Here is a 26,805-nt window from a genome sequence, read left to right as displayed (position 1 = left end):
TAATAATCTGTACTATTCCATGCATAAGAGCTCCAATTTTGAGACACTATTTGAAAGCATAATTTCTCTACTTCGTACTCGCACAGCCCCAGATGTTCCACTTAAATCAACCAATATAAAAAATCTTTAACTCAGACAAGAAAACTGTAAAGATGTTTTTTTTTGATTACTTCAATCAGTCCATTCATGCATGCTGAAAATATTGATATCTTTTGAAAAGAAGTAGTCATAAATTTTGTTAAACACTTATTATTTTGTATTATTTGTATGAATGTCATCTAAAATATTATGACATGCAGTTATTTAAAAACTAGAACTTTCATGAATTATGTGAATTTCTTTATATTTTATGTTATGCATATCTCATATCTTTATATTTATCTATTGATGAGTAATAGAACATGGCATTTCCAATAAGGAAGTTTTTATTAGAATTTGCATAATTGACCCCCACCCCACACCTCATTTGAGGGTGGCATCTTTTGGTTAACCTTGGTTACGACTCAGATTCCACTGGACCAATTAGTAATTTGATTGTCATATAGGTAGGTGTCAATCAAGAGAATCAGTCAAAGAAGACAACAAAGGATTTTATCCTGGATAAACCTTGAGGGGGATTAGGTAGTGGGTGGGGTCACAGTTTATATTTTGGTCGGTAATATGGACTCTTCATATATTCTGAGCTAACTCCACTGGTACCCTAATTAAGAATTTATTATTGTAGTAAATGTTTCCAGATTTAAACTCTGATATTAAATGATCATCGACAATATCATGAGCAATTCTATACAAGAAGATTTAATTCCTTTGTCTCTGTTGACAGCTACACTCTGGAAGCACATTATCACTTCCAAGCGGTTTGGCAGTGAATAAAGCAGATGTATTTGTGTCTGATTTAACTCATTAAATTATGTAGATTCAAAGAAAGAATTTAAAATATAAGCCAACTTCTTTTTTCACTCTTGCCAATTGCCAAATAATTAAGAGATCTAGAAGCAAGGGGAAAGATTATTGAAAGTGAAGTACCATCTCCTCTGATTTTTTTTTCTTCACAAAACAAGTTGTTTGTTTGATTCATTTGTCTTTGTGACAAATAAAAAAGTTAATACATTCCATAAATACCTTGATTACACTGATGCATACTGTAATGTAACACTACACGGGTGCATGATAGATTACACTGATGTATACTGCAATGTAACACTACACAGGTGCATGGTAGGTTACACTGATGCATACTGTAATGTAACAATACACAGGTGCATGGTAGATTACAATGATGCATACAGTAATGTAGCACTAATCATGTACATGGTTGATTACACAGATGCATACTGTAATATAACACTACACAGGTGCATGGTAGATTACATTGATGCATACTGTAATGTAACACTACACAGGTGCATGGTAGATTACACTAATGCATACTGTAATGTAACACTACACAGGTACATGGTAGATTACACTAATGCATATTGTTGCACTATGCACTAGCATGGTAAATTGTACTGATGTGTTACTATATAGGGACATCATTGATTACACTAATCCATACTGTTGCACAACACAGTAGCATGGTAGATTACAGTATTGCATACTGTTGCACAACACAGTAGCAAGGTAGATTACAGTATTGCATAATGTTGCTCAACACAGTAGCATGGTATATTACATTTAGTCATACTGTTGCACAGCACAATAGCATGGTAGATTACAGTATTGCATACTGTTGCACAGCACAATAGCATGGTAGATTAAAGTATTGCAGACTGTTGCACAACACAGTAGCACAGTAGTTTACATTTCTGCATACTGTTGCACAACATGGTAGCATGGTAGATTACAGTATTGCATACTGCTGCACAATACAGTAGCATGGTATATTACAGTACTGCATACTGCTGCACAAAACAGTAGCATGGTAGATTACATTTCTGCATGCTGTTACACAACAGAATAGCATGGTAGATTACAGTATTGCATACTGTTGCACAACACAGTAGAATGTTAGATTACATTATTGCACACTGTTGCACAACACAGTAGCATGGTAGATTACAGTATTGCATATAGTTGCACAACACAGTAGCATGGCAGATTACAGTACTGCATACTGTTGCACAACACAGTAGCATGGTAGATTACAGTATTGCATACTGTTGCACAACACAGTAGCATGGTAGATTACAGTACTGCATACTGTTGCACAACACAGTAGCATGATAGATTACAGTATTGCATACTGTTGCACAATGCAGTAGCATGGTAGATTACAGTATTGCATACTGTTGCACAACACAGTAGCATGGTAGATTACAGTATTGCATACTGTTGCACAACACAGTAGCATGGTTGATTACACTAATGCACTACTGGTGCATTATTTAATTAGTTTTTCCTTTGTCCTTTTAAAATGGCGTGTTTCCCCCAGATTTGGAGGGTGTGGGGCAGTGTGCCCTTCACTTGAAATCCTTGATGTAACATTGTATCAGGAAATAATTTGCATTTGATTTGACTTGTGTATGGTAAACTTAAATCTAAGCATGCTTTGTAAACAGCACACAAAAGATTCACAACATTCACAAGAATTGAAATGTTTCTTTTTTCTTTCTTTACTATCATTACAATTTCATGTGTTGAAGGAGGCCAAAAATATGGTTACTTAGAAACCCAGAAACAAAAGCTGTTTTTTTTTTCTGTCATGCCTGATGCATAGACTATTTTCCATTAGAGGTTAGGCTAATAAGTGGTAATGGATGTAAATTAGGACAGATTCATGATGGGGGGGGGGGGGGAGGGATATTAGAGCTGAAAGCTAAAGGCTTGGCCAGTTAGATCAAGTCTGCCAGCTGAGAAGGTTGTTGACCAAGCAAGTTGGTTTCACAGGTATGATGGACATAAGGAAAGGACAATATTTAGGAAATAAAAAATATTTCCTAAATTGGTATTTAGGAAAAGTAGCACAATGCAGACTGTAAATGTAATATGATTGAAAATATGCTAAAGATAAGACAGTATGATCAGTGACATAAACATTTATGTAAAATTTGTACTATTATAATGCTGCATATAAGTAAAGTTATACTGCAGACAACAATGATACATATCTGCCATAGCATAATACCCCTGAAAATCAGTCTGTGTTGTTTGTTCTACTGATTACTAAAAAAAACTGCACAGACCCAGATCTGTCAGTGCGGTATGTGATGGTAGATCTGGGTCTGTGTAGTTTTTCATTTGGACTAGACTTTTAAGTGTGATTATACATGGAACATTTAATTATGCAACAATTTGGTTGAACATTGCAGTGCATATCCAGAATTCTGTTTAAAACACATTGATGTTTTCTTTTTAAATTGGAAATATGTATGGATCAGTAGTTGTCTTTGCATGTGTATAATTATTTCCTGTTCTGTTGAGTGTGTGAACAATAACTGCTTAGTGAGCCGGATACAGGTATAGCTGTGAGAGGAAGATGATTATATCAACATCAGCACCCACCTGTTGACTGGTGGAGTTCCCATTGTGAAATTGGCCATGAAATTACTAATATCTTCATTACCAGTCAGTCTTTATCTTCAGAAGGAAGTGAATCTTAGCCCTGCCTTGTTGCCAGGAGTGATCAAGATAAGGTTTAAGTGGGGAGGAGTACTGCTGATTGAAGTAATGCTGGATACAAATGCTTGTTTCTATAATTAGGTCATTGTCTCTTGCAGACATGATAAAGTGGTTTTCATTTACAGAAATTCAAGACTATCAAAGGCACATTCATTGGTATTTGTCCAGATACTTTGCTTTCTGGTTAGAATGGAGGCCTGCAAGGTCGGTTGACTCTCCAAGCAGATACCCAATTTACCTGTCAGACTCTTAGAGCAAAATATTAGAGCTGGGTACCACGAAAACGTTTGTATAACAATATTTCTGGACATACCCCAATACATAACAATGGGGACCAGTAGTATTAGGGTCCTTAAATGTGACTTTTTAAAAAAAATGTTTATCTGTCAATAGGCGAAAAAATACATTGCTGATTTATAGCAAAATAACACCATATTATATCGATTATAAATGTATCTACATCTAAAAGAAAATGAAACAGCTAAAAATAATCAGCAGCCTTTTCTTTTAAATGGTTGCTACTCTACAGTAGATTGATGTTAATTATTGTACACATTGTAATTGAAAACTATAAAGTGGGATGATTTAGCTTACACTGGAGCTGACACTAGTGATGGGAATCGGTCAGAAATTCATAATCGATAATCGGTTCTACATAACCAACTGATAATTGATTATAATCATTTACTAAGAGCAAATTTTAATTTTTGTTTGTTATCCAGTTATATCTTTGATCAATAGTTCAAGATGTTAGTAAATGTACAGGAGTAATCTCTTTTAATGACATGTATACTTTAACCTGATAATAGTATTACATTTTTGTCTATTGTGTTGTGTTATTTTTGTTCTACATATTTGTTAAATGAACACAACTTTTTGTGGCTGATAAGTCATATGCAACTGAAATACTGCTACAATCCCCCAAAATCCTTTCATTCATATGTGATGTGTCTATAATTTTAAGTGTAGAAGGACATGGTTTTCTTGTTTTTCATTGTTTACAGATACTACAAATAATGTTGCATTTAAAACTGAAACAATCAACAAAATGTGTTTAAATTTATTAACTCAAATATTTAACAACTTGATAATGTAATAATGGCTATATGTTCCTAATTATGAAATTTAGCACCTATGAAATATCATATTGCTTTATATTTGTAGTTGTGAAGGGAATTAATAAATTTCAGGTCAACTTTAGTGGCTGGGAGTTTTACTAACCTTTGTGCTTTGCCTACAACTAAAAAGTAGTCTCCCTTTACACATAATCGATTATGGACTTTCACAATCGATTATCTTATTGGTTCGCTCAACCAACTGATGATCGATTATAATCGATAATCAGAACAACACTAGCTGACACCCTTTGAAAGACATTATGCTGACATTAAGGAGCTTGTTGAAAAAAATTGAAAGTGTTGACAATGAAACCTAAAATTCAGGTATCATTGTACCAATTGTTTTTTCATATACCTCAATGCTAATGTTTTGTGGAATAAATATACTTTCTATCCTACCTCAGCATGCATGTCACACACTGTCATAGAGAACAATGTTAGATTGTCTATTTGACAAGGACAAAACCAGGTACTCCATTGCATTTAAGAGAGATAACTCTACTGGAACTAGACAGGGGTAAGAGTTATCTAGTCACAACATACAGATTTTCAGCCATGTGTACCACATTTTGAAAAAATAATAAAAAATAAAAAATATGAACTAGATATGAATTAACATAATCTCACTTTTTTTTAAGCCTAACAGAGAGTACAACTCTTACATAATGCGCCAATTACAGCTAGTGTTGTTCTTTATTTCTGAATGCAGTGTTCCCTACACCTTAAGCTCCACCACCCACCTTGGGATTGTACAGTTGGTACCATTATACCTTTACTATCTATGCTGCTGATACAATGGGCAGGAAATTATCAAGAGAGAGGGTCAGTAAATAACAAAACACATTTGCTCAGCAAAAGAGAAAATATTTAATGAACTTGAGAATAACATAATATTCAAACAGAAAACAACTGCTCTCCAAAAATCTTTGGAGGATTCACAGGCATACAAAAGAATACATGCACCTAACAGATTAACATATGCTAGTAGATAACAAAAAAAATGATAGATTTAGATGTATATTTGTTTTTTAATCTGAAATGTTTCCAAAAGTTGGATTTGCCCTGAACATGTTTCACAGTGTTCCATTTGGCCAGTGCTGGCATGCATGATGCCTGTCAACTATTTGATGAAACGATCAAAACTATAATTATGTTTGTAATAATCAGTTTTAATTTGTGAGAATTGGAGCTGTTTTATAAAAAAAAATATTTTTAGTTATTTTGTCATAAAAATAAAAACATGCTGCTAACATTATTGGATTTGTAAGAAGATTACCCAAAAATTTCCAGACATTCCCTACTGACAGAAACTTAAATATAGTACATACAGCTACAGTGAAAAGTACCATTGTACTGACCAAAGAAAAGATACTATGATATACCAGTAATACTGTGTACAAATGCTAAATATCACGTCAGTATATTTAATTTGCGTCATGTGTTGTTGTTTTTTTTTTCAATGATTATATATGTGTATCTGTATTTTGTACTTGACCTTTGTCTAAAATCAAGTTAATGATATACCTGAGCACTGACATTTATTTTGTAAACGACATAATACACAGCTAATATTTCTCTATGATTTTGGATTAAACATTTAGACCATTATTAATTGTAAACATGTTCATTTTGGTTTGAGTTAAAGATACAGTGTTGGTTCTGATGTTAGAATCTTCCAGTATGTAAGTTTCCCATTAAGTTGACAGTATTTCCAGAAAATGGTACAGTAATTGTGACCTAGGTCAAGTAGAGGGGTATATAACCTTGTTTACATTAGGGGTATATAATCCTGTTTACATTATGGGTATATAATCTTGTTTTTATTGGGATTATTCATTCTTGCCTTAACATCTGAAGCAGAATCATTCTTATTGTTTTGTTCAGTTTTTAATTTGGGTTGGATTTATGTATTCAAATTATTATTCACTGAAATTACGAAGTGCTCACTAATATTCTTGGAATTATAGTAAACTCAGAAAAAGACACTTTTGATCATATTGTTGTGATACATCAAAATACTGAACACATCAACACATTCCTTGCCAAATGCAGGGTGTCATATTATGTACCATTCATGGTGCTTGTGTTCCATTCATTTGCTTATAATTTATTCAATTGGAGATCTTTTCCATGATTATCACTTTTACATTTTTTGTTGTTTTCATTTTTTCTGTTTCTATGTGGGCACAAATTATTTCAGAACATACCATTTCTAAATGTGTTTATTATTAAAGTTAACTCTGCAGCCAATGTTTTGCATTCATCAAACCTTGGCTCCTGGCACATTAAGCCTTTCATGATGTGAACGTCTGGAACCTGATATGTGTTTGCATTCATAAGAAATCATGTTTCTGCTTTTCAGAGACAGGAGTTCTTGTGCCTGGCACTGATCTTGATTTTAATTAGCTTTGAAATCACTCAAAGAAATCTTCCCCTGGTCATGGCAGATGTTATATGTTTCTGACATAAAACTAGAGGACAGTTTTTGCTACAACAAGTGATATGGACTTGGAATGGATATTGCCAGATTTTTTGTTTTATTGCAATATGTTGATTCAGGACTGTGTACTGTAGTAATTTATTAGAAGAGTCTTTACATGTAGAAAATGAAAAAAGATATCAAAGAGGGAACAGTAAATCCAAGTTTCATATAATTTTAATTAATCTCATTATGTAACTTCCTTACATGTTGGTGTCTGAGCTACATGAGATAGATTCCAGTTTCATTTGCATCATCTCAAAGGTTACTACATTGGCGGTTATGGTTTGGATGATGTAAGTGAATGGGGGCAGTTAGGTTCAAAGTACCATCTACAGACTTCGCCATCATATTACATTTCTGAGAAATGACAAGGTTATTGATTACATTTCCATCTTTTTTGAAGACTTTTGGCTAAAAATGATGCCAGAAGAGTGATTTTATATTTGGCCCAAGTTCATGCAGACATGAGGTTCCACTTCCACCATTTTGCAGATGTTTTATGGGATGTAATGCTCAGTTCAACCATTTTTCACAGTGGAGACATCGCTCAGAATTTTGTTTGCGGTTTAAAACAACAGCCATTGAAGGAGACAAAAAATTTAAATAAAACAAATGAAGGCTGAAGTAAACATTTCATTTAAATGTACTTTATACTTGTAATTCACTTCCAAAGATTTATAACCGAAAATAACAAAGATAAAATTTTAAAACAACTATTATTATTATTATTATTATTATTATTACTATTATTATCGTATACTTTTGCAGGGTTAGATATTATTATCATTATTATTATTATTATCATATACTTTTGCAGGGTTAGATAATGCATTGAGGCAGGAACGGTCAGTCCAATTTAAGAGCATAAATATATAGCAGTATTTGCTGATGCAGGATGGGAATGCAGTGAGATGATCTACATGTACATACAGATAAATATTCAAACTGTAAACTGTACCTTGATCAGCTTTGATGTAATCCTGTTAATTAGGTCTTAAATCTAATTCTGTGTCAAGCCAAAGAAAAGTCCCTTCAAGCTGCAAAGTCATTGGACCATCAGGTCATAAACATTTGCGTTTGCATAAGCCTATCAAAGTTCAGTTATGCAGCTTGGGCAGTTGTTGCAATATCTTGTTAAGGAGATTATAAATGAAATACAGACAGGCAGAAAAAATCAATATCTCACGAATGCAATTGCAGTTTGGGTGAAAAATCTAAAGGCATTCAGTTGTCCCATTTGTCATGGGTTGTTCCAAAACAAAGTAAATATTTTACAGACAAAAGAAAGACAGCAGAACAAGCCTAATAGTCTCAACCACAAACTTACATTGGGTAGCAGAGCAAAGCATATACACTTTAAAAAAGATAAGATGAAGCAGTTTTGGAGATGGTAAATTTATTTTGATGAAAGCGAACAGTTTAGATGGCAAACGTCTGGCTCATATTATGAATTCAAATTTGACTAGGTATGAGGCTTTTCATTTGGAAGATGTTTTCTGAACATCAAGTTCAGTTTTCACCATTTTGTATTAGAACTTGATGGCATTTATGGCTTTAGTTTTGCCCATCAGTTTTGTTGCCAAAAAAGCCATCTGTTGTCCTTCAGCCACCAATTAGCACACGTTTGCTACTTCTACTTCTCCTAAACAACTCGGTGGATTGCCGTGAAACTTTACTCATATGTTCATCCCATGGTCCAGTTGGTCCTAAATGAAAATGTTGCTGCTTGGACATTTGAGTATGGCCACCACAGGACCATGTGGAAAATCCTGGCTCTAATTATTCATTCTGAATGGGTGGTCATATCAACGTGTAGTTTCACTAAAAGACTTTGATGATGTCTTGTTGGTCCTAACTGGATATAGTGCTGATCTAAACTCCATTAGCTTGAAATTCTTGTTATTGCTACTCCTTCAGAAAGGATGCTCATATGAATATGGGCTTTTCTTGCAAAGACTTTTTATGATGCCTACATGGTCCTAAATAAAAATGGCACCAATGTAATGTTTGGTATAGCAGCCATAGCAGTCATCTTGACAATCTTGTTATAGCTACTCCTCATGAATGGTTGGTTATATCAACGCTGATTTATACTTCAAGTACCTTGGAAGCATCATATCTTCTGATGGATCGCTTGACAAAGAGATAACAGCGTGCATTAGCAGTGCCAGTCAATCATTAGGACATCTCCACTCTCGAATCACAGGAATATCAAACTGTCCACCAAGATATAGGTATATAAAGCAGTTGTGCTAACAAGCCTCCTTTATGGATGTGAGACCTGGACAAAATACAAGAAGCACATCAAGCAACTTGAGCGCTTCCACACAAGAGCCCTGCGCTAGATTATGGACATAAGATTGCAAGACAGAGTGACGAACCTAGAAGTGCTGGATAGAGCAGGCTTAACCAGTATTGAAGCACTGGTGATGAGAGCCCAACTCCGGTTGACAGGTCATATTGTATATTTGGAAGAGTCTCAAATGCCCTGTCAGATTTTGTATGGAGCTCTATCTAGTGGACACAGAAAAATTGGTCGCCTGAAGAAAACATTGAAAGACTCATTAAGGACAGCCTGAGATGCTGCTCGATATCTGTGACAGACCTCGAGTCCTGCACCAAGGATAGACCTGGCATGTAGCTGTTAGTAATGGGTGCAAAACCTTTGAGAATGCCCGCAGAATGAAAGTCACTGATGCCAGGGAATGCAGTAAGGCCTCAACATCAAGAACCAACCCATGCCTCCAGTGTACACACTGCTCCTGGACATGTGCATCTCATATCAGACTCATCTCCACATGATGATCCATCAGTGAAGAGCAGAGCAGGATTGACTCCATTGAGCCCGATGGTCAACCAACTGATTTACACTAAAAGACTTGTTATGATGGTTAGTTGGTCCTTAATAAAATTGATGCCGATGGACATTCAGTCATCTTGCAGCCATCTTGAAAATCTTGTTATTGGTACTCCTCCTGAGTGGATGGTCATATCAACATGGTGTTTTAACCAGAAGCCTTAGATGTCTTGTTGATGAAGTTTGGCCACCATGGCAGCCATCTTAAAAACCCTGTTATCACAGATCTTTTTAAAGAGAGTTACATTGACATGTTATTTTTGCGAGAAAAGTCCAGTTGGTCTTAAATAAAAATGATTGCTGGTGCAGGATCCATCTTGGGGCCCCGAGTGGCCGAGTGGTCTAAAGCGCTCTCCATTACGGATTACTGCCATCTCACCTCTGTCCGCATGGGTTCGAGTCTCAGATTCGGCCAATGTGGGTATGTGAGAAAGCCTGCCAGTAGCTTCTCGTGGGTCGGTGGTTCTTTCCGGGGGTTTTCCCGGGTTCTTCCTCCACCATTAATACTGGCCACCATGTATAGCCTATTGTGTGCTGAAAAATGGCGTTAAACCCTACAACAACAACAAAAGCAGGATCCATCTTGAAAATGTTGTTATTGCTATTCTTGAATGGAAAGTAATATCTTTGAAAAAAATTATTTCTACTCTCAGGATGAATGGCTATATTAACATGTGGTCTTTTTCAGTATACTTCTTTTGATACCTAGATGAGAATAGTGGCAGTCATACTTTCAATATGGCAACCATGATGGCTATCTAAAAATCTTGTCACTACTTGCTCTGAATGGAGTATTTTTTTGACATAGGTTTTCAATAATAGACTTCTGATGATGTCTTATTTATCCTAAAAGCAAATGGTACCAAGCTGATATCAAGCAAATGATACCAAGCTGACATAAAGCAAATGGTACCAAGCTGATATCCAGTATGTACACTGATGATGTATGTACAGTATGATGCTGGGGGATTTACAGGTCACTGACATCTCACCTCTGATGCTGTGGGATTTACAGGTCACTGACATCTCACCACTGACTCTGGGGGATTTACAGGTCACTGACATCTCACCTCTGATGCTGGGGGATTTACAGGTCACTGACATCACCTCTGACTCTATGGGATTTACAGGTCACTGACACCTCACCTCTGATGCTGGGGGATTTACAGGTCACTGACATCTCACCTCTGATGCTGTGGGATTTACAGGTCACTGACATCTCACCTCTGACTCTGGGGGATTTACAGGTCACTGACATATCACCTCTGATGCTGAGGGATTTACAGGTCACTGACATCTCACCTCTGAGTCTGGGGGATTTACAGGTCACTGACATATCACCTCTGATGCTGGGGGATTTACAGGTCACATCTAAACTCTGACTCGGGGTGGGGGGGGTTTACAGGTCACTGACATCTCACCTCTGATACTGGGGGATTTACAGGTCACTGACATCTCACCTCTGACTCTAGGGTTTGAGTCTCTGCCTCGGCCATTGTGGGTATGTGAGAAAGCTTACTAGTAGGTTCCTGTGGGTTGGTGGTTCTCCAAGGACTAGTAGCTTCCTGTGGGTTGGTGGTTCTCCAAGGACTAGTAGCTTCCTGTGGGTTGATGGTTCTCCAAGGACTAGTAGCTTCCTGTGGGTTGGTGGTTCTCCAAGGACTTCCTGATTTTCTTTCATAAAAGACATTGAAATTTGTGGACAGACTATTTTGAATCAGACCTTGTTGGCATGGTTGAACAAAAACACTTATGATGGACAAAATACATTTTTACGTCATATTAATTTTATATTCATGTGCAAATGACTTAACTAAATTTTTAGGCCGTCACATCAGCTTTTCAATTTTTTTTCTCATATTTGGACTTTTCATAGACTAGTGTGTTTTTTGTAAATATGATTTACCACAACAACAACAAAAAAGCAAGGTAGACGAAATGTATTATGCATCTTTTGTATATATATATATGTGGATAGCCAGATTGGATCTTCTTGCAATTCTTGAAATTTTCAAAAAAAATAAACTTGGACTTTTTGGCCTGATCAGGGAGTATACATGTTTTGCAAGTACAGATCCCATTGGGATTTCTTATCTGACCAGGTTATGAAAATTTGGAAAATTTAACTATGTATTTTTGTGTTTATGTATGCATATATGAATGTATCCAGGTATGTATTGAACTTTCCATCATGTCCTAATCCTAATTAATCATTTTTTTGTAAAGTATATGTAAAGATACATGGTGAAGTTATTGTCTAACAGGCACTTTTTTATAGAGAGGCTTAACTATGCCATTGGTCACAGATTTCACAGTGCCATGGGTCAGTTTTCATTGTGCCTTGGGTCATAAATTTCACTGTGCCATGGGTCACAGTTTTCACTGTGCCATGGGTCACAGTTTTCACTGTGCCATGGGTCATAAATTTCACTGTGCCATGGGTCACAGATTTCACAGTGCCATGGGTCACATTTTTCACTGTGCTTTGGGTCACAGTTTTCACTGTGCCATGGGTCATAAATTTCACTGTGCCATGGGTCACAGTTTTCACTGTGCCATGGGTCACAGTTTTCACTGTGCCATGGGTCACAGTTTTCACTGTGCCATGGGTCATAAATTTCACTGTGCCATGGGTCACAGTTTTCACTGTGCCTTGGGTCACAGATTTCACTGTGCCATGAGTTAGTTTTCACTGTGCCATGGGTCACAGTTTTTACTGTGTCATAGGTCACAGTTTTGACTATGCCATGGGTCACAGATTTCACTATGCCATGGGTCACAGATTTCACTTGCAGGCACACATCAGTGCCAGATTACTCACTGTCACCCAGAATGCACATTGACAGTCACGTCATATTGTTCATATTTTAGAGAATAAACATTTTCTTTAAATCAAGAATGCCCAAGTCAAAGCCAGTCAATCTAAACTCCACAGTTTACTAATCTTCATCAACAAAACTGTGGAGTTTAGATTGATATTTGATGATTGTGAGAGCAAATACAAAGAGTTTTTCAGGTTTGATCTAGAAAATATTGAGCAAGAAGAGGAAAGAAAGATATATTCAGCAGTTGGATATTTTATGAGGTTTAAATATGGGCATTGAAATTTCTGAGACTGTCAATCTAAAAAATCATGCACAAATTTTTGTGAATAGTGTATAAATAACTTGTGAAAGACTTGAACAAATAAAAAAAAACATACATAACTGTGTAGACAAATTTATTTGGAACAGTTTGTGAAAATTTCATTTATTTTTATTGGCTATAAAAATTTAAATTAAGGTAAGTTGAATACATGTACATAATGTTTTCAAAATGTTCCAGTCAAAACTCACTGGGACATAGCATCAGCAATACTGACAATAGTGCTGGGGCTGAATGAGTTAAGATAATCCAATAAAATTTGACACATATCCATCATTTGAACTTTTATCTGGTATAATACAGTAATAAGTACTTTATGATAATAAGCATCAACCTTAAAGAAATCATAAATGTGCATATTTGTGCAAAATGTTAAAAATAAAAAAAAATTAGTGTTCTCATTTTAAAATTTAAATAAAAATTAAATAAAATTAAATTTTCATTTTATAGTTCAGTTTTTAAAGCCAGTATACATAAAACATTAAAATTTAAAGTTTCTCAGTTAACAAACATGCATTTCTAGCTTTTAAGTTTTTAAGTTTATATACTGATGGGACTTGGGCTACAATTACTTCCCTATATAGTTTCTACATTTTTGTTTGTCATCACTGAACTTTCCTGGGGCCCCGAGTGGCCGAGTGGTCTAAAGCGCTCTTCATTACGGATCACTGCCATCTCACGTCTGTCTGTGTGGGTTCAAGTCTTGGATTCGGCTAATGTGGGTATGCGAGAAAGCTTGCCAGTAGCTTCTTGTGGATCTGTGGTTCTTTCCGGGGTTTTCCCCGAGTTCTTCCTCCAACATTAATACTGGCCGCCATGTATAGCCTATCGTGTGCTGAAAAATGGCATTAAACCCTACAACAACAACAACAACAACTGAACTTTCAAGTGTCCAAATCTTAATAAATTTTTTGTTAGTGTAAAGTATCTTCAGAGATGAACTCACAGTGAAGCCCTGTCAAGGCTTAAGCATTTTGTTTAAATATTTTTTTAAAGGCAGAACTGTAAAACAAAACAAGGTACCTTGGGTTACAGATTCCACTTTTTGGCAAGCATCACTCTGCCTTGTGGCAAGCATCACTGTGCCTTGTGGATAAAAATACACCACAAGTACATTATAATGCTCACATTCTCAAGAATAACAAATTTCCTTCAAACCAATACCAAGCCAAGGATCACCAACAGAAAAAATATAATAGAAAATGCTCTTAAAATAGATTGGGTCTACATTCATGGAAATACTGACCTGGAAATAATTGTGACCGAAATCCATATACATACGTATGTTCCAACGATGATAGGCATGAATTGAAGTGTAAAGGAAAACCATGAAAGAAATTGTCACATCTCAGCCTGAGGCCTTTATGTAGATGTGTACCCACCTCTCAATATTGACAGTTTATGGTGTGTGGAGGTGGAAGGACATAAACATTGTATTGTAATACCGTATCTACCTGCGTTTTTTTGGACCATAAATTTCTTCAAACTCAGATTAGCCATGACTGAAATTGTGGATGAAACCCATTTTATAAATTGTGTCTATGCTTTATTCGCGTTTTATCCGTAAGAATATTATTTTGATGGCAGCTTTGGTTTGGGAAGTTTCGATTTAATTATCATTTTCACACACAAACAGTAATGTATGGCAGGTACAGTTATTATCAAAAGTAGTGGGCTGCTCTGCAGCTTTTAGCACAGTTTTACATGGATGATACATGGACTGACTTTGTTCATCTTGGATAATCATGTTGAATTTTAGCTTTTCATTGTTACTTGAATGTGGGTTGAATTATAATCCGCTGGTTGCTTCTGGACAAGGAAGTACTTAATGCTTCAGAATCATACAGGGATTTGACAGGGCAGTGAAATAATTTGCTTTGTTCTGTAAACAGGAAACATGAATTGCCTTTACAATAACAATTGTGGTGAAAAGGTAAGGAATAATTTAGAGATTGACCATTTAATTTTGGGGGTAGGGTGGGTCTGGGATTTTCTTTGAAACAATTTCATTTTTCTTTGACCTCAAGATAAATCTTTTTTGTCAGCTGCAATATAGGATATAATTAGTTATTTGTTTTCAAAAAATCAGCAAGAATATTTTTTCTTCAAGGTGTTTAAGATTGGAAATAAAAAACTCAAACAAAATTCCATGTCTCCCTCCACCTTAAAAAAATTAAATGGTCAGTCCCATATTTTCTGAAGTACAGTATATTTTTGTTTATTCCTGTCACAAATGTAGAAAGGTCAAAACCTTATCAATGCTTAGAGCTAAGTTTTGGATCTTAATCACTGTTGCAGGGCATTGTTTTATGTATCAGGGCATTGTTTTATGTGTACATAATTGAGAAGGAAATAAGACATGTTTTAATTGTGCTGTGGAAAGCAGCTTAGATTTCTTGAAAAGATATATGGCATAATTGATTTTTAAGAAGTTTTGGACCAGTGAAGGCCAACTATAGGGCTCTCAATAGATTTCAAAACTGAAGAGTCATTTGACCCTTGACTCCATAGTCTCAAGAGTCAAAGTGAAAATAACATGTTTAAACTGAAATCTGTGTTGTCATTAATTTTGAATATCGTGAGCTCACAGCTGCAGTTGTTCTTTATTCTTGGACCAAACTGATCTTTAAGATTTCGTGTCTCTTGCTGAATAAAAAAACTTGTAGTTTGTAAGACAGATAAGCAGAGAGACCATCATGGTATTTCCATCTTGATGCATCTGGCCCAATTCCCTACATTTAATATTAGTAATACCCTTCCTTTTGCTATGACATATCTGAATTTGTCAGTTTGGTGGGAGGTCTGATGATCCCAAAAACTGGTGAATAAGAAACAAACCCAAGGAATACTCATGCTCACAGAAGAGCGGGAGACTTCAGTGTGATTGAAACCACATGAGGAAGTTTTTGAGCAATGACGATTAATGGGCCCATTGTGAAGATGCTTCCACATTGATAGGCTGAAGAGCATAGATAAAAGGAGGAGAAAGTAGTGAGAGTGCCAAAATGTGGTTTTCATCAAATCATCCAAAGATGAATGAATTGGATATGCCCATGAGGCAGCATTGGCACAAACCTCATGGGCAGTATTGACACAAACCTCATGGGCAGCATTGGCACAAACCTCATGGGCAGCATTGGCACAAACCTGAGATGGGCTTGAATTTTCAAGTAAGGAACTTGTAAGCACTCTTGATAATTTAATGCAATGGTGGAAGCCTACCCTTACTTTTCGTTTCAGAGGCTGCCAAGGAAAAAATATTGACCACTAATTGGATATAAAAGTCCATCTTGTTCACCCTCATTCCAGATATGGCTGAGACTGTTGATCTCAGTTGGGAGTGGATCAACCGAAGATAGCTGGGTTATTGTTTTAAAAAAAAATGGTTGGCAAAGGATAGAAACCAACTCATAATTCCCATTGAACCTAATAAAGTCCTGCTTTATGGATAGGACATGGAGTTTTCTCCTTTGCCTCACAGATGCTAAGACATGCAAGAAAACCATCTGAAGATTAAGGTTATCAAAAGATGCTTTACCCAAAGACTCATAGTGGGGTTTATTTAGAGACCACAAGACACAAGATAGATTCCATTTTGGTATCAGAGAGCAAGTCTCTGGTATCTGCAGTTGAAAATATATGCTCAGGTCTGTTAAGTGAGATGTCAGGGCCTTTTGAAAATATGGGCGTGTTGGAAAGGGCTGATAAATAGCCCATAAATCTAGAAACTGAGCATTGTGTCTCTCCAAGAAGAAAGAGAAGACAGTCAGCTTAGCGCCATTCAAAGAAGGACAGCTGGGATTGACATACTACACCAATCACAGAAGATTCTCCATTTGACATCATGGCATCACATACCTTATAGGCTGGTCTACTCCTGAACTGAAAGATGCACATGGCAACTTCGATCAAAAACTTTTCTTTGTGGAGAGGTCGTTTGAGATGAGCCAATATCTTGGATGTGGAGAATCTGGGCTGTTGTGTAGGAGAGAGCCCCTTGCTGTGATAGAAAGTCACTAATCTGGGCTGTTTTGTAGAAGAGAGCCCCTTGCTGTGATGGAAAGTCCATAGCCTGGGCTGTTGTGTAGGAGAGAGCCCCTTGCTGTGATAGAAAGTCCCTAATCTGGGCTGTTGTGTAGGAGAGAGCCCTTGCTGTGATAGAAAGTCCCTAATTTGTGGAGAGATCGTTTGAGATGAGCCAATCTTGGATGTGGAGAATCTGGGCTGTTGTGTAGGAGAGAGCCCCTTGCTGTGATAGAAAGTCCCTAATCTGGGCTGTTGTGTAGGAGAGAGCCCTTGCTGTGATAGAAAGTCCCTAATCTGGGCTGTTGTGTAGGAGAGAGCCCTTGCTGTGATAGAAAGTCCCTAATTTGTGGAGAGATCGTTTGAGATGAGCCAATCTTGGATGTGGAGAATCTGGGCTGTTGTGTAGGAGAGAGCCCCTTGCTGTGATAGAAAGTCCCTAATCTGGGCTGTTGTGTAGGAGAGAGCCCTTGCTGTGATAGAAAGTCCCTAATCTGGGCTGTTGTGTAGGAGAAAGTCCCTTGCCATGACAGAAAGTCCCTAATCTGAGGTAAGGTCCTGAGATGGCCACAAACAGATCAGGAAGATTTTGGAAAAATTATCTTTGTGACCATTGAGGAACAATCAGAATGAGTTCAGTCGTGGACTTAGCCTGACTTTGTTTTGGACCTGTAGGATTATCGTGAAGGGTGCAAGGGCATAAGGAAACAGACAATCCCACTTAAGAATAAAGGTTAATGCTGCACAGGTCCTCTAGTTGGGAACTGGGGAATAGCAAAAGGGGAGCTTGTTAAGTGTGATGGCAAACAAGTCCACTAAGGGAGTTCCCAAAGTTGGAACAGGGAGTCTGCTATGAATTTGTGGAGTGACCATTCTGTAAAATATTTCTTCCCTTTCTTTGGCAGTCTGTTCTACCTGTTGGAAATGCAGTGGGTTCTAAATAAAATATATTTGTATACTTCAGTTTTTGTGTTTTGCCTGATCATATTTAACCCATTCACTTCTTCCGTCTGCCTCAGATGTGGGAGGTCATGAGTTCATACCAAAGACTTGTACAAAATGGTTCTAACATCTGCCTCGCTTGGCACTCAGCATTAAGAGGTTAGTGTTAGGACTGGTTGGCCTGGTGTCAGAATAATGTGACAGGATGGGACATTATTTTACATGTCTGCGGCATGATGCCTCAGTGATAGACATCACTATGAACTGCAAAACTGCAGACATCATAGCAATGTGACTAATTTTTTTTTAAATCGACGTTAAAAAATCCAAATCACACATCACACACATATTTACTAATAAATCACAAATTACACAATTGTAATACTGATGATTTCTAATTTATTAACCAATGTCATTGTGATTATGTATGATGTTATGTACTGCTTTATATTTATATATATACTAGACATAACTCCTCCACTTTGACTGACATTGTCTCAAGCCATGGACAGGAATCTGTCACATTATCTTTTCACTCTATCATGTCTGCCTGTGTTAAGATTTCCTCATTTCTCTTAAATATGTAATTACAAAACTAAATGTCATCAAGAAGCCTTAGTGAACGTAGTTCTTGTATGCAGACAGAAGTAATCTCTTTGATTAATAAGTGGCCTTGTTTGAAATAGAATTGCAAGTGCTTTAAGTGTCATAATCAAAATTCATGGCTTGTATGAACTTAGGAAATCATTGAATGCATTTATTGTATCCATGAATTTATTGACATACTCCTGGAATTTTCCCCCAAACTTCTTGAATTTATCTGATGGAATAAAAAAACATTTTAAATTAAATAATAGAAACACCATTTTATTTGAAAAGTTGTGTTATTTATTAATTTCCAAAAATAACAAATCAATAAATAAAATGGGATAAAATTGGAATTATTAGATGACATTTTACATGAATTACCAGATAAAGTACATTCCTTGTTATGGGCACATGCTTTAGTTAGTTTTGTGTTTTTTTTTCTTTTGTAACTTTTAATTAACAAAGTAACATATTGAAAATGTTTTATTGATAAGATAAAATACACCTTGAAAATTTGTGGAAGTAGTTACATAAACTCCTTGAAAAGTCCTTAAAAATCTTTTTTCTGGGCTGTTGGAACCTTGTATGCAGAGAGAGAATGAACTTCCTCAGTGAAGATCTCCCAATATGAAAGGAACAAACTCTTCTATCACATACATTGTTTATGACTTTCACTGTGCGTGTACCATAATCAGCTTTAAACTCATGCAGTTTTACCCATATACAATTTTTTAGCTTATAGACAAGAAGAACTCGTGGAATGGCCTGTTGTCTGAGATCCATATTCTGAAATCTTTCCATTCTTTGGCACAAATTTGTGATTGCTAATCTTCCTTAAGTACTTAAAAGATTGCCATAAAACTTTACACACACACATTCAGCCCTGGGTCTAGAGGTAGTTGATCCTAAATGAAAATGGTGCTGCTTAGACATGAAGTGTGACCACAGCAGCCACCTTGTAAATCTTGTTACATATACTCATCCTGAATGGATGGTTATATCAGCATGGGGATTTACTAAGAGGCTCTTTATGGTGTCTAGTTGGTTCTGAATGCAAATGGTGCCAGTCTGCTATCCGTTATGTCCAACACAAAATTTTGTTATCACTGTAGAATATCAGAGATCGTTTCTTCAATTAGAAGAAGGTCTTGTATAGAAAATCTTGGAAATTCTTACTGCCCAGTAGAGCACTTAAAGGGAATCTTGTTTAATCTGCTAAGAAGGAACATGCGAATAAATTGGAACAAAACTTAAATGAGTGATGAAGGATAGGAGTTAAGAAGGATGAGATGCCTTGGTATTAAAAATCCATGAAAGTATTTGTATTAAAAACATCCCAGTTCTAAAGAATAGAAACATGGGCCCCAAAATTGTATTACTGGAGTCATTGCTGGTCATGCATAGATGGTGTATCACCTGCCTTTATAAACTTTGCCCCCTGCTTCAGGCTTAAGGTAACAGTATGGGAACATATAACTCCCTTGTATCCTTGTCCACAGTAGATCTTTTGAACCACTAAAGATGGGATCAATTACTAATCACATTTGCAGACCTAGAATGACAGGCTGTATTAATTACAAGATGCCACAGCAGATATTAGCATTACAGGTCAGTACCAGTCTATGATCAGATACCATATGTACTCGCTTGTAAGTCATTTCCAACTGTAAATTGTACAGATCCAGATCTGCCAGCGCATAATGTGCTGACAGATCTGGGTCTCTTCAGTTTGTTAGGAGTAATCAGTAAAACAAACAACATATACCCTTTTCTGCAGGCTGATTATGCTATGGCAGATCAGGATCTTTTTTTTTTGCATTTTGACTCAGCTTGTAAGCAAGTTCATATGGTGTTAAAAAGTCATTAACCTTTCTCTCTACTGGCATTAGTATTAGTGTCTGTGGACAGCTTTGGTTACAGTATTTTCCAGCTCAGCAATCCATTGACTGATTCCTTTCACATTTGGAATATCACAGTATCACCATATACTCATCTTCTGACATTACCACTCATGCCCCAGGGTGGTGTCGTATTTTGGTTGTTATTTGTTTACATTTTTCCATAACCCCTTTATCTATGCACTTCATTTTTTGAACACAACATCATCATATACAACTCTTACCTAAATGCCATTCCTGTTGGTGGGTGGGTGGACAGTGTGGACTGTCCCAGGGTAGAGTTATATTGACAAGAATTGGATTGGAGGCACATTTTTATTGAAGCTTTTTAAGGTTTTGTATCTTAGTTTAAATCCCTGTCATGATTCACTCACTGAAACAGAATTGTAAATCTCCAAAACATCTGAAAATTGACAAAATAGAATCCAAATGACCCAAACAGAGTTATAGAACATGGAAACTGCATCAGAATCACTGAAAATGAAAGCATATTTAGGTACTGAGATGGACAGATCGAAAAATAAAATTTAAGAAATTAATAAAAAATATAAAGATCTTCAAAAGGTCCGTACATCAAGTGTGAATATCTTTTGCATTGCACTACAAAATATTTTTGAAAAACTTCATGAATAGATTTTGGGGGGATATTTGAAAAGAATGTACAAGTACATAGTTTACACTTAATTCACCTGACAATCTCCATCTTATTTGAACTTGCCTTGTTTGTTAAAACAGTTACTTTTATGTTCTAGTTCATTCTTACTTTTGTCAACAGATATGCTTAGAGGAATACTTAGTACCTAAAGTTTAAAATAGATTGTTATCTGGTTATTGACTTGCACAAAATCCGTAGCTCCGTGTCAGTCTGATTCAACTCAGATTCATTTTTTTGTCAGTCACCATCCCTACTCCTCAGGGGCTTAAGATCTTAACAGGGAATAGAAACTAAGCTTCACTTAGACTCAGCTGATACAAATTTGTACCACCTATTATTGCATGGCACTTGTAAGCAGGTGAAGTAAATTATAATGAACTTTAATAATTTAGCCACATGTTCCCTTTAATTCACGCATATATCACTTGGAATTAGTTATTTTAGTAGGAGGTAAAGCCAACTTATCTAAGAAGCTATTTCCTGTGGTGAGCAGACTTTAAAGAGAGGGGCCCCCGAGTGGCTGAGTGGTCTAAAGCGCTCTCCGTTATGGATCACTGCCATCTCACTTCTGTCTGCATGGGTTAGAGTCTTGGATTCGGCCAATGTGGGTATGTGAGAAAGCTTGCCAGTAGCTTCTCGTGGGTCAGTGGTTCTTTCTGGGGTTTTCCCTGGTTCTTCCTCTACCATTAATACTGGCCGCCATGTATAGCCTATTGTGTGCTGAAAAATGTCATTAAACCCCACATCAACAGCAACAACAACAGCTTTAAAGAGAAGTGGTCCAGTCCCTGCAATAATTTGCAATCAAAAAAATCTATGGGGGGCAGGGTCCAGTTTTTATGTACAAATTTAATGCCGCAATCAGTGACCTAGTATAAAAAAATCATAAAAAATCAAATACACAAGTGAGGTCAAAAAGGTCGATATTTTTAGATACCTATATTAAAACAGAGCATAAGAATAGTATTCACTTGACCAGAGAAGTCAATGGCAGTTCATAGCAGAAGAGGTTTATGCACCCCAACCCCTATTTTATACCTGCATTTTTCACATCCAAATGCCATTTTTGACAGCATGTAGTACTCACAGTGCAAACGCAAGCCCTTTCCCTGGATGAAACTTTTGAAAAACATTGTCTACTAAATAGTTTGATGCAATTCAGAATAGTTGTCATCCAAGCCGTTTTTGAGATACTCGGCTTGCCTTGAACCCACGTGTCTACTGCTATGGGAAGCTAGCTCTTCTTCCTAGCCAACTATTGGTATTTCACTATCAACATACTGCAGAGCAACTATGGAAGGTATACATGACTGACATCAATTTCAAGAACAACACAAGCCCAAAACACCTAGTTCACAAATATATCCATATCTATAAATAGTAAACAATAATAGCTGAAAAAGTCACACCATAGCCTTAAGTTAAGAAATTTGCCAGGGGCCAAATTACGAAACTGGACCCTGCCACCTAGGGTAAAAACAATCACCTGCCACTGCTGTAGATTTACCATGGTATTCCATTAAAAACCATGGAAAAGCATGGAAAACTTTAGCATGGAAAACCTTGGAGTATTTTGACTGATATTCCAGGCTATGTCAAGGGTAGGCTGGTAAATCATGGAAAAAAGACATGGAAAAGCATGGAAAACACTGTACAATTCTAACATGGAAATCCATGGACTATTTGGACTAATATTTCAGGCTCTGTCCAGGGTTGGCTGGAAAACCCTGGAAAACTCCAGCATGGAAAACCCTGGACAATTTCATAGCATGGAAAACCCTAGATAACTGCATGAAAAACCCAGGAATACTGGCCTCGACAAAACTGTAATATTTGACTGCATGGAAGACCATTAAAAATTTTCATGAAAACAAGAGTTTCCTATAAAATAATTTTCATTTAGCTGAGACCCTGTCAGGATCCCCATCTCATCTGTTAACTCATTATCCCCTGAAGGTTTTTGTAGTTTTTGCCTGAAATGAGAGTAGGAAACACATTTTGGGGGCTATTTCTGAATACATCCTAATACAACGACTTCCAGTAGATTTTCCATTAGCCAAATGCCTAGTTTTTTTTAGCAGAAGGGTAAAAGTAGGAGGTTTTTTTTGTTGCTTAATGGACCCGTTATTTTTGTATAGAGACCACTCTTTATTCCAGATGCCCACCTTATCCTACTTTTTGCAAAGGTTCACCTGTCTGTGTGCAGTTCAGACGGGTCTTCCTTAGATCTGAGGCCAAAAAGTCTAAAATCCAGGCACAAAATCCGACCACTGACCACAGGTGAATTTTGGGTGAAAAAAACATTCAGATTATTTGATATCATTGTAGAGCTACATCTGTCTACTTTTCAGTAATACCACCCACTTTAGTGTATCTTACATGATCTTGATACTACAGAGCTCGGCAGTAGGCTGCTACCTCCTGCCATGTAAATGTGGTGCCATGGGGTTAGGGAGTAAATACTGTACAAACTAGAATATTAGCCATCTGAATTACATTCAGTGCTCAAAAAGTCTGATGACCCAATACCTGTCATCTGAGAAATCGATCGCGCTTATGAAATGTTGAAATTTAATTCAAGGTGTTGGAATACTAGTAGATTATAATATTAATCCCCAACACTTATATTGAAAGCAGTAAGCACTGAGTACAAATCGAAGCGTAATTATCGTGATCTATGAATTGGGAACAGATTGTTACTATAATTAGTTCTCACATGGCTTTAACATACATGTGATTCTAAAATAGAGTTTTAAATATTTATGTTGTATAGTGATATGACTGAAAAATGATTAAAGCTACATTAAAAATCCAAATCACACAGACACAAATTGCAAACATGAGCTTGCAAAATCTACCCTCTTTGCATACATTGTTAACAGGGTTCAGAAGTGCAGTTTATAAGAAGCTCATGAGAATTGAGCAGAAGAAATGAAAAATAATACTAAATACCGATCTTGAAAATTGACTTAAGTTCTTTTCAGGTTTTCCATGCTAAACTATATTTTAAAAAATCCCAACCTGTCCATACTTTTCCAGGCCTTTCCTTGCTGAGAAAGTTCAAAGTCCAAACTGTCCATGGTTTTCCAGGCATTGTCCAGCCTTTTCCATGTACAGTGTCCAGGGTTTCCAAGCTAAATTCTGCAAAATATTTCATTTTTCCACAGTTTTCCAGGGTTTTGCATGGTATTCCATTCTTTTCCAGAGTATACTATGGTAAAAGTACAGCCATGACATTGATTAATGATATCTTTTATGTTGGTATAAATACATGTAGGGGGGAGAGCGAAATGATCGTTGGTCTTATAAGAGACACGTGTACTATGAATATTTTCATGATGCCAATTTTAGTGCTTTACCAAAAACAGCATTTTCATTGGGTCTTTAAATTCATGATTTGTGACAACCACAAAGTCCACAGAAATGTCCTCAGAACATCTCATGCAAGTTTTATATATTCTGGATCATTGATAAATTAACAAAGCAGGAAATTGGAAACTTTGTTTCATACATTTCTTTAATGCATCAGTTGTTAAATTACAGCAATACTTCCTCTTTTTTTGAAAGTTTTAATTATTGAAAATCAGTTTACATTCCTTGTTGAAGGATTTTAAACTTTTACTACATGTAAGATAGGATTTAGAAGTTTGTATAAAGGAAGTATTAGTTTTGTATAAAGAAAGTATTTGTTTTGTGAGGATTAAAGACTTAATGGGAGCCAACTAGTCATTCGTATAGCTTGCTTCTTCTGCTTTCAGGATCACAAAATAGCTTTAGCGCATGTCTTTTTCTGGATGGGCTGACAGCACATTGCAGATTAACCTTCATCATTCATCGTTACCTGTTTGCAGCTGGTATCAGGATGGGATGACTACTTCCCAGTGCAGATTATCCTTCCTCAGTAGCCATTTGCAGCTATGTATCAGGATGGGATGACTACTTCCTATTGCATATTAATTTTCCTCAGTACCCATTTACAGCTAGTATCAGGATGGGATTACTACTTCCCATTGCAGATTATTCTTCCTCAGTACCCATTTACAGCTGGTGTCAGGATGGGATGACTACTTCCTATTGCATATTATTTTCCTCAGTACCCATTTACAGCTACGTATCAGGATGGGACGACTACTTCCCAGTACAGATTATCCTTCCTCAGTACCCATTTACAGCTAGGTTTAATTCTAAATATTACAACCTTCTGGACTTGAGGCCAGCAGCTGTTGGAACAAATAGCAAAATCTTTTCAAAATTGTTACTGGGCCATTCTAAAATAGTTGTGGTTTTTTGAGCTGCCACAACAGCCATCAAAAATAGCGAATGCTGATTAATGTTGATTTATTTTATGGATGTGCAAATGAGTGCCTTTTTTTAAAGGCTCAACTGTGATGTCTAGAGTGGAACATGAACTGGCAAATGCAAGTCTCAACCACCACTTCTGGAGGAGAATTAGTAACCTGAGTGTCTGTTTCTTGTTTCAGGGTAATGCAACACAACGAGAAATGATGTCAGGCCAGCACAACTGGTATGCCTGTTCTCATGCCAGGCCCACCTACTGCAATGTGTGTCGGGAGGCCCTGTCAGGAGTTACCTCCCATGGCCTGTCGTGTGAAGGTGAATAATAATTGAAGCATGGTTTTTTTTCTTGAATAATTGGAATTGGAGCCTGGGCAATCAGCTTTATGGAAAAATTTTAAAATTCCGATTGATTAAATTTTGAGGAATACATTGCTAAATTAGGAATCTTGCATGATTTTGAAATATATTACAATCAGATTGGGGCTTATTTTTGGCCCCTAACAATACTGAAATACTGGTTAGAGTGAGGAAATCACACAATTTTAAACCATTTCACTCTCACTTCTTGAGTTAAGTTTCTCTCATAATATATTTCATATGGTAAGACTTTACCTGGTGGTAATATTTCTGTTGATTAACATTTGGTAAAAATACAAGTCAAAAGACTGTACTTTGTATTTTCATGAAAAACCTCTCTGTGAAAATAAACCTGTAGTTGGAAGGTAATATGGTTAAAATGTTGAAGATCAAATGTATGCTGTACATGGAGTTCTCCACCAGCTCAATGAAAAATAGGTTTGCAAAATGACATTTGTTTATGGGTGCGTTCCTTGACCAGTCTTTGTAGATGGCTTGCAGTTAGGGTTTTAAAGAAATGCATATATTGGCTCTAAAGGTCATAATTCACGATAATGATAAATCTAATAAGAAAATAATGGTTTCTGAGCATTAAAATTATTCCAGGATCCCAAACCATGATTAATGGTCATGGAACATCGAGACCCATTGGTTACTAATCTCTAGGGTCAACCATACCGTAGTAGTGCCTATATTAGAGGACTGTTTAACATGGGGCAAGTAAATAATGTGCCAATTTCTTGGTACTCTTAGTTTTAAAAAGAAAATATAAGATGCACATGTTGCTATGGTAACCATAAAATGCGTACAATTTAATATTT

The 26,805-nt window shown here is 36.5% G+C and overlaps 1 protein-coding gene across 1 annotated transcript in view; it reads left to right on the top strand.

Annotated features, from left to right (window-relative positions):
* The window catches only part of LOC149798570 (diacylglycerol kinase delta-like), a 241,883-nt gene that overhangs the window by 113,805 nt on the left and 101,273 nt on the right, over positions 1-26,805 (top strand). The window contains exon 6 of the mRNA XM_089957383.1: positions 25,810-25,942. Coding sequence (XP_089813509.1) covers positions 25,810-25,942 — 133 coding nt within the window. The remainder of the gene's footprint in view (positions 1-25,809; positions 25,943-26,805) is intronic.

Source organism: Sinohyriopsis cumingii, chromosome 5, assembly GCF_028554795.1.
Source record: "Sinohyriopsis cumingii isolate HCF-2022 chromosome 5, ASM2855479v2, whole genome shotgun sequence".
In the NCBI taxonomy this organism is placed as follows: Eukaryota; Metazoa; Mollusca; class Bivalvia; order Unionida; family Unionidae; genus Sinohyriopsis; species Sinohyriopsis cumingii.
The sequence above is the reverse complement of the archived record's forward strand: the minus strand, read 5'-3'. Positions and strand labels throughout refer to the sequence as shown.